At 47.5% G+C, this 9,514-nt stretch overlaps 1 protein-coding gene across 1 annotated transcript; it reads right to left on the bottom strand.

Moving 5' to 3' along the window:
• Nucleotides 1-3,525: 3,525 nt before the first annotated feature.
• Nucleotides 3,526-8,918, bottom strand: GJB2 (gap junction protein beta 2). Its single transcript, XM_072795825.1, has 2 exons — nt 8,807-8,918; nt 3,526-5,610 (listed from the first exon to the last, which is right to left on the bottom strand). Exon 2 carries the CDS (start codon nt 5,586-5,588, stop codon nt 4,908-4,910), a length of 681 nt encoding a protein of 226 aa, XP_072651926.1. The 5' UTR covers nt 5,589-5,610; nt 8,807-8,918; the 3' UTR covers nt 3,526-4,907.
• Nucleotides 8,919-9,514: the final 596 nt, after the last annotated feature.

Raw genomic sequence — 9,514 nt, 5'->3', positions numbered from 1 at the left:
GGCTGTGAAATGAGACTTTCCTGTTTGACTTTATATACTTCTGTATTTAATTTTAAATGCAAATATATTTATGTATCAATTCTGTAATTACATAAATCACCTTGGTGGGGTGTAGCTGAAGGTGGGGAAAGGTGATGAAGCCGTTAAAAAGCTCACTTGAGCTGGAAAAGTCACTCCAATGCTGCGCCATCCTGGAGTGCTGCACTTGGTGCTGGGCACCATCTCCCTTCTGGAGGACACTGATGGGCTGAGGAGTATCCCCTCTGTATATCTGTTATATATTCCAGGCGAGGGGAAGCCTGGAAATTCCTGGCACTGATACCACTGCTTGACTGCCAAAGGTTAGAGCATGGGCTTTGTTCTTTCTTATTTGCTTATACCTAGTAGGTTCGTACACAGTAGTTACTTAACATTGAATGAATGAAAGACCAACGGGGAAATGTGGACCTGGAAAATAAAGTTGGGGTTGAACCTGGATCTGTTCTCAGCTATTAAGGTTATTAAGTGGAAAATAGACTTCTCTGGGTCCACCAGGGGGCAGAACAGATGCGGGAGGGCTGGGGTTAGAAACAGAGGAGATTCAGCACAACAATAGGGAATTCTTCTGCTGGCCTCCTGCCCCACACGCTCTGTACTACCCGTCCCTTCTTTGGCCTCATCTCTTCCCATTCTCTCCCTGACTCTGGCGTCTGGGTCTTTCTCTCTCCCTAGACGACTCTTCCCTGAGATACTTGCTTCTCCATCTGCTTTGTGTCCCTCACAGGAGGCCCCCCACCCTCATACCAAAGACCAACCCTTACTGCCCCTGGGCCATCCTGTTTTCCTTATGCACTTTTATTTTCCTCTGTTGCACTCATCTGCAGCCTATGTCCCCGACAGGGATTTGTTTGTGGTCTGCCTCCTTCATCATGAAGGCAGAGATTTTGTTTTGTTTGCAGTCTCGGTGCCCAGTAGTTCCTGGCACTCAGTTAGTACTCGGTAAATATTGGCCGAGTAAATGAATAATTCAAGATGCACGGAGTAGAGTGGAGTGTCTTAAGAAGTGGGGACTCCTCCTTAACCCTATCGACACTGGGGAAGATGGCGAGTCCCTCTGGTGTTGGATATCAGCTACGGGAGTGAAATGTACTGGAGGAATTCTAGAAGCCCAGCCCCACAGCCTTTGCGTGATAGGACTGTCTGCTGTGGGCCTTTGACTAAATATGTTATCTCCTGAGGGGCACCTTCCTGGCCCGCTCAGTAAGAATAGTACTACCTGAAGGCCTACTATTGCCAGGGTGGCTGTGAGGATTAAATGAGATCTAGGCATACAACATTTGGTAACAGAGACTCTAACTAAATGAAAGGAAACTTTATGACCTTGTTGACTTTTCTTTCACTACGCAGTAACATAGCTGTCGTCTCCCTTTTTGTGCTGTGACATTTGCACCCAGCTCCTCCTCTCCTGTCTTATGTGGCAGTCTCTCCTCTCTCTGTCTTGTACTTACTCCAGACTTTGTGTAAATGAGCATTTTTTTTTCCAGCTTCCAGTTTATCAAGCTTTGCTTGAGTCATTTCTATCTGAAATACCACCCATCATATTTCCAGTTTAGGGCCTATCTAACAGAAAACAGGTGGCAATATTTTACTTAGCATTTTACTTCATAGAAAGCTTTTACATGCATTATCTTACTTAGTTGCCATTAACCTTGGGAAGTATTCAGTAAGCCCATTCTAAGATGAGAAAATTGAAGTCTAAAGAAATAAGTGAGCTCCTGCTTACACACCATAGGCCCTTCTCAGCATGCTGCCAGCTGCTGTCTAGTTGACTGCTGAGGTCAGTGATGGCAGTGGTGGCCAGCTCAGGTCAGGCCACCTGGAGGACACTACCTTTGTCCTCCTGAGTTGGCCCTGATTTGCTCATACTGATTGCAATCCACCTTTTGACAGTTGTATATTTATGGAAGTGTTGAGACCACGAGTGCCAGTTTACTAATGAACCTCATACCAGGTAGAATTAGCAGCTGAACTGTACGTGCTGCTTCATAGGCTCCCAAGGTCACATACACTGATGCTCTGCAGTGCTGAGGCCCTCCTGGAGGCTGGCCCACATGAGGCCAGTGAGGCTACTGCCTTGATGTAGCCAACCTGACACGAGGTCCTTTGGTGGAATCTTTAAAAACAAACAAACAAACCAACAAACCAACAAACCAACAAACCAGCAAAGCTTTTTCTTATCTAGCACAAATGATAAATTTGAAATATATATTGAGGATTTAATTCAATACATTCAAAGCTCAAGCTCTAATTTTCAGGCATGTGGCCAGACCTCTCTATAAGTTCTTAGAAGTGGTCAGCAGTAATCTGTAATTACTTTGACCCAGACTTTTAAAACCTTGAGAATAATAATCTTCATAGCATATAAGAGTGAACATATCTATTTAAAAGGTCATGTGCTGTTTTAACAGGCTGCATGCAGAACACTGTGGAAGATGGCCAGGGACTAGTTCCTATCCCTTTGCAATTACCTGTTTTTTGTCCTTTTTTTTTTTTTTTAAGATTTATTTATTTATTTTAGACAGATAAAGAGAGTGGGGTGGAAGGGCAGAGGGAGAGAGAGAGAGAGAATCTCAAGCAGCTCCCTGCTGAGCACAGAGCCCCGATTGATCCAATGACCCTGAGATCATGCCTTGAGCAGAAATCAAGAGGTGGATGCTTAACCAAATGAGCCACTCAGGTGAGCCTGTCTTTTGTCCTCTTAAATCCATGTAAAAAGTGTAGGTGTATGGTTCTACATAAAAGTAGTAATGTGTAAAATGCTTTGAGGTGCTTGTGCTGAAGGCTTATTCTACCTAAAAGGACAGACCATTGCTGGCCGGTAGGGGACCAGCACCTGAGTGCCAGGTAGGCCTTCTGGCAGCAGGCACTCTCAGACACGGGCAAAGGCTGACCTGCCAGGCTTATTTCCCAAAGAAGTGGGCACTAAGGAATAAAAAGCAGTTTTACAAGACCAGCTTTGATTACGTACAAATATACAGAAAGAAAATCCCCTAGAAAAGACACCTTATAGAATTTTTCTCGTGCCTCAGCCAAACTTCACCATGAATAACATTTGGAAGTGTCAGCCTCCATGATTCTTCTAGGAGCCAAGCTGGTCATGTGAATCCAACTTGGCATTCTCCAGGTTACAGATCCAGTCCGTACATTGTACTGCAATGTGTTTGTCAAAAACCTGTTCGAGGTGGCATATGTGGTTGGGCAAAAATAACCCTTCTTTTTCCCTTCCCTGTCAAACTTTCTAGTAAGAGAGGCTTTTCTGTAATTGGGCAGAAGAATCCCAGAATGGTGGACAGATGCATCATAACTTACCCATTTGTTGTTATGAAATATAAAATAGGAACACACAAAACTGGCTATAGATGAAATTAAAATTTGCTCTTCTATTAAAAACTGTAATAGATTTTAAATAGCTACCTTATGAATTAATTATATTTTAATGTTTTAAATGACATTTGAGATATTACAAAATTATTTTACTTACAAGCATGTAATTAAAGCTATTATTTATTATTACAAAATGTTTTTACAATGCTATTATTGGCAACAGGAAAACATTTACCCTCATTAAAATATGTTGAGTACCATTTTTTGGAAACCATGTCAAGCACAATGAAAATATTAGAGTTCAATTTGTCCTATAGAACTGCTAAATATTTATCTAAACTCTAGTTTCTATTTAAAAACAAATATCTATCAATTCTATCTTCATTTAAGAAAGCTGGATGCTGAAGAGGGAAGAAAACAAAACTTTGGAAGTAGATGAAAACTCATTTTTAATCATCAGAATTTAGAGTCTAGTCTTTCCATCTGTTCTTTAAAAATGGTCACTTACCCTCCCCTCCATTTTGTTCTGCACCATTAAATTGTACTGTGGCAATAAAATATTCCCAAGCAAGCTCCTTAAATCAGTATTCCTACCATTTACCACAGTCCTGGAAAAGGTAAATACTGTACAGGAAAGACGGGGTCTTGAGCCAGCCTGTAGTTGGTAGTAGTTGGTGGTCTATCCGGCCCATATTTCTTATGCAAAATTAAACCAATTAAACCTAAATTTTTGACAGGAGGCCCTTTGCCATTATAAGCCATCACTAGGTACTTTTGGGGAGTTTCACATGTGAGAGGCTGAAATGCTTCCATGTGACACATACCACAACTAGTACAGCAAACAGCTTCACATGGCACTGCAAATTATTCGTAACTGAAAAACCGTGTTTTAAATTCAATGATGGTATCTCATTGCACACCATTTATATATAATAATCTGAGCCTTTGAAACAGGAGGAACATCTAATGGTTTCAGAACATTTTGCAGATCAAAAGAACATATCCCACTATAAAGTTTTCGCTTAAAAAAATGTGTGACAAGTGTTTGAAGCATTAGATAACCCTGCCCATTGTTAGATACTAAAACTTCCCAAGTAAATGAAAGAATCAAGAATCTCTATGTTCACCTTTAATTCAGGGAAAATGACAAAGGGAATCCTAAGGGGACCAACCCAACCTTCTCAGTGTCCTCTTTAGAACTTGGGGTTTCTCTCCTTTCCTCAAAGAAAGAGAAACAAATGCTGATGTCCTTTATTTAAAATTGGAGAGTCCTTACACCCGCAACCCGTCCTAGCACTGGGCTTCACTAGAACTAATTGTAGTAAAAATCAGTATAGGCATAGAATTATGCCTTTGTTTTTAAGCTTTAGGAGAGTAAAGCTCTGTTGGAGGCATCTGGAGTTTCACTTAGATCTAGAACAGTTTCAAATGGTTGTGTTTAAGAATCTTGATCTTGGGAAATGCTGGTGACCATGCCTGGGTAGCAAAGCACCTGTGCCTCATCCTTTTCACCCTCTCTTTTTATCCACTAGCTGGGTAATGTGTTAAACTGGTTTTTTTGACTTTCCAGAACAATATCTAATTAGCAAATAGCACAATTCAGTGACATTTAGCAGTATGCAAATTCCAGACACCGCGATCATGAAAACTGTGAAGACGGTCTTTTCCGTGGGCCTGGAGACAAAGCAGTCCACTGTGTTGGGACAAGGCCACGCGTTGCACTTCACCAAACGCTGCATGGAGAAGCCGTCATACATGACATAGAAGACGTACATGAAGACTGCCTCAAAGATGACCCGGAAGAAAATGCTGCTGGTGTACGTCCACCACAGTGACCCTTCGATACGGACTTTCTGGCTTTTGATCTCTTCGATGTCTTTAAATTCACTCTTTATCTCTCCCTTAATGAACTTCCTTTTCTTCTCGTGTCTCCGGTAGGCAACATGCATAGCCACCAGGAGAGCAGGGGTAGACACAAAGATCAGCTGAAGAGCCCAGAGTCGGATGTGAGAGATGGGGAAGTAGTGGTCATAGCACACATTTTTGCAGCCAGGCTGTAGTGTGTTGCAGACAAAATCAGCTTGCTCATCTCCCCACACTTCCTTCGCAGCTACAACAAGGATCATAATGCGAAAAATGAAGAGGACTGTGAGCCAGATTTTCCCAATACTGGTGGAGTGTTTATTGACACCCCCCAAAATAGTCTGCAGTGTGCTCCAATCCATCTTCTCCTCTGGGCGGACTGTGCTAGAAAAGGCAAAGTGAACACAGTTCAATTTCAATTCTCAGGACAGAATTCGGAAGATTTCTCTGAGTCCCAGGTAAGTGAGCACTCAAATCTCTCCTTGAGCAAATACCAACTCTTACATAACCTCACCAAAAAAGGTGAAAACAAAACCAACCTAGTTTGCTATAAGATTAGATGTATAGTTCCCAAACCACCTGGAACATGTTTGCATGCATTCTTGAATAAAGAGTAGCTTATTCACCTGAATAATTCACCCAATGCTTAGCACATAATAAAGATTCTGGGGGTGGGGGAGGAGTACCACAAGCAAAAGCCCTCACTAACTTAAAGGCCCTAATTAGTGCTGACCCGACTCTCTGCACTGTCTGCAGACTCAGCCTGAGTTACTCCGCACCCGATTTGCACTCAGCTGTTGCATCTGCCCGTTAGCCTCAAGGTCTGGATGGTACCACTGGGGATGACAGTAGCTGAGGCCAGCCTTGCCTTGGAGGCCAATGGGCCTTCTCCCTGCAGAGCCACTTTCCTTACAAATACCTCCGTTCACTTTCACGGACTTGGGATGTAGCAGTGAAATGACTGGTACTGACGGGCGAGTTTACATTGAAGGTACTCCCAAGTTAAAATTTCACAAATTTCACCTTTTTCTATATAAAAAGGAGCAGGTTGGAAGCAAAGCCACTGTGCAAGGATCTTTGCATCCTTTTCATGTGTGGATTGGAGGTCCTCACTGCCATGCTGGGACTGATTGCTCGGTTAGTACTGAGGTACTAATTACTTCTGGGTAATTGTTGTAACTGTGCCTTTTTATTGTGGGCTATGGCTTTAATTTTAGAAGTGTTTCTAAAGAGGCACATTAAAAATGACAGAAAATGTAATTCAGTGGTTCCCTCCTCACTGGCCGTACCAGATGAGTCAATGTATTGAAGTTCAAAACCAAAGTCTGCTGGAGTAATGTACTACTCATTGAAAAGGGATTTGGAGAAGCCTGTGGATCAATATTCCGTGAGACAGTGGCCTTCTCTTCATCCTTGGATATGAAGTGTCTTCATTTATTCAGAGTTACACCCCGTCTGTCTCAATCAACCCCTCTGTAAACAAGATTCCACCTCTCCACAATTCTGGTGAGTAGTCTGCTTTCCACCCCTTCTAAGCTGATAGTGAATCCTTCTTTTACTTTAAATGCTCTCCTCCTTTTGAGCTAGTTGGGTCCTGTATCCTGATGGACTTCCTAAGCAGGGTTGGAATGAACACCTTTCATCACTGCACCTCATCTTGGGGCGCACCAAGTCCAGCTGAAGCTACCCAGTGCCACCGGGGCCAGAGGAGGCAGGAGAGACATGGAGAAGAGTCACAGACAGGAAGCCTACAGAAGACTGAAATATGATAGAGAAACAGCCCTACTCTGCTTGACGAAGAGACACATCAACTGGAAGAAACGGGGCTTAGTCTCCATTCAACCCCGACTTTTTAGACACAAACTCTCTGGGAGGTCCTTAGGAGAACCCAAATTCATCTTTTAGCCAAACAATTTTATGAAATTAGACAGTCCAGGTCCTCATTGGCACTTCTGAACTGGAAAGCAGAACTCAGTGAAATAAACTGTAGGTGGTTTAAATCAATACGTCTGGCTAAAAATCTAGGGGGTGGGGCTTATGCCTTTGCTCCTGCATGGGCCAAAGATCACACACTCTTCTGTAAGCTCCACGGATCACCAGCAGTTGAGAAAAAGACAGTTCGAAATAAACCGTATATATTGTGTGTGTGTGTGTGTGTGTGTGTGTGTGTGTGTTTTAAAGCTCTTGGCTTAAAACTACCTGTTTTAAAGATCCTTTCAGGAAGACGAGCAAATTAAAATTTGATGAGATGGGGTAATAGGTCAAGATGGACCAACCAAGCAGTAAGGAATTGTTCTCAGTATTCAGGACACCCAGGGAGCCTTTCTTGACCTGGCAGATGGGCAGCAGGGAGGCTCCTACCTGGCCCACACCACCCTGTCACTGTTTGGAGTGTGGCCAGAAGTGAGCGGAGGAGCTGGTTCTGCTCTTCAGGGAAGGCACTGGGTGGATCACCAGGTTACAGAAATGGCAAAAGAAAATTCCTTACCCCTTAACTTCTTCTTAGTCTTTATCCTGTTAGGAAGGCTGACCTCTGCCCAGGAGCTCCCATCCCCTCCCGGGGTCTCTAACTGGCCTGACTTAGTGCTAGTTCTGAAAGAGACTCAAACAGCTAAGGGGGACACGGTTGCCCCAACATCCCAAGACAGTCACAGTAAGCGGTCCTGGTACCCTGGGCCTGGACGTCAGGAAACTGGAAGGCCCACGCCGTGTTGGTTAACATCCCGCCCTCTGAGGGGACGCTGGGGGGCCCGCGACACCATCCCAAGGAACAGGTTTCTCAGTGGCAAACGACCTCGCTGGCAACAAAGGTCCTAAAACTTTCCTTCCAGCTGGGAAGTCCACCTGGAAACAAACGTTCTTGACCGTTTAGGAGAAAGAGAAGCAACTGAACTAACTCGGCTTAGGCTGCGTCCTGGGCGTCGGGCTCCGGGGGCAGAGTGCTCGGGCTTCCTGGCGCGCCTCCGCCGCCCTCGCCGGGCTTCCGAGCAAAGCCGGTGCGAGGAGGTAAAGGTCAGCTCCCTCCTGTGAAGCTGTGAAGCTTCCTGCTTCACCCACGACACGGAGTTGTCTGAACCGAGCTGCAGTCACTAAGCAGCCCTGGCGGCTGCACCTAACGCAGGGGGCGGCTGTGCGAGTTTCCCCGGGGGAATGTTGCGGACGGTCCAGCACCCCAGGCCCCACCGCGTCCCGCCCGCTGGGCTGGCTCCCGGCTCCCCGCTCCCCGCCCCCGGCTCCCCGCTCCCCGCTCCCCGCCCCCGGCCGCCGGCTCCGGCTCCTGTTACCACGTCCCCGCTCTCCCACCCCGCGCCCCGCAAATCCGGCCGCAGCAGCCCGATTCCAATTTCAGAACTCGGCCGAGGAAACTCTTCCCGAAGCTCGCTCTCGCCCCCCCTCCTCCCCGGGTCCGCCGTCGCCACCGCCCGGGACAAGGACGGCGCAGCGGCCTCCGTGCACCCGAGTCCAGCGCGGGGACCCGGGGACCCGGGTTCCCGGTCGCCGCCGGGTGCCCCAGCCCAGCCGAGGTCGCGGGGTCTCCCGGCGCAGGGTCCCGGGGCCCCGAGAGTCGGGCGCGCCTCACCTGTGCGGGGCGGCGGCGGCGGCGGCGGCGGCGGGGCGCTCCCGCGGGGTCCGGGCTGGGGCTGCGGGGCCGCCTCCGCGCTCGCTGTGGCTGCTGCGCCGCCGACTGGCTGCCGGCCCGGAGAGCGGAGAGCGCGGGGCGTCCGGGTCTCAACACCTGCTGGCTCCAGCGACGCCTTTTAACCGCATCCCACACTCCGCCTCTTCCCTGAAGCTATTTAGAAAGTCACGGAGGGGGCGGCTCCTCGCCGCTCGGCCGCCCCCAGGGTTGCGGGCGGGGCCGCAGGGCCTCCCCGGAGGCCGGAGCTTCCCCGGGACCGGGATCTCTCGGTCGCCCCTCGAGGTCCCGGAGGTACAGGGCCCCGTCGTGCCCCAGCACCCCAGAGCAGGGCCCCTCGGCACCCCAGCGCCTCCGCGCCGGCTCAGAGCAGCGGGAGGCCGAGCCTAGTGACTCGAGGAGGATGCCAAGCCCCAGCCCCGGCTCCCTGCGTCTTGGGGATGGGTGGGGTAAAGGATAATTGTTGCTGTTACTGTTATTTCTACTCGGACTAGTTCAAGAGCACTATTGTATTTATAGATCTGCTTTCATCTCTATATTCTTAAGTATTAGAAAAACAGGCGTTCCCAACGATTTGAAGATTTCAGTTCAGGCCGGGGAGGCCCAGTTCTTTGCGAGGCTCTCTGCTGCGCTGTGGGGGCTCAGGGTCCC

The sequence above is a fragment of the Canis lupus genome, chromosome 24 (genome assembly GCF_048164855.1).
Source record: "Canis lupus baileyi chromosome 24, mCanLup2.hap1, whole genome shotgun sequence".
Taxonomy (NCBI): Eukaryota; Metazoa; Chordata; class Mammalia; order Carnivora; family Canidae; genus Canis; species Canis lupus.
Note: the sequence above shows the minus strand (reverse complement) of the source record. Positions and strands in the feature narration are given on the sequence as shown.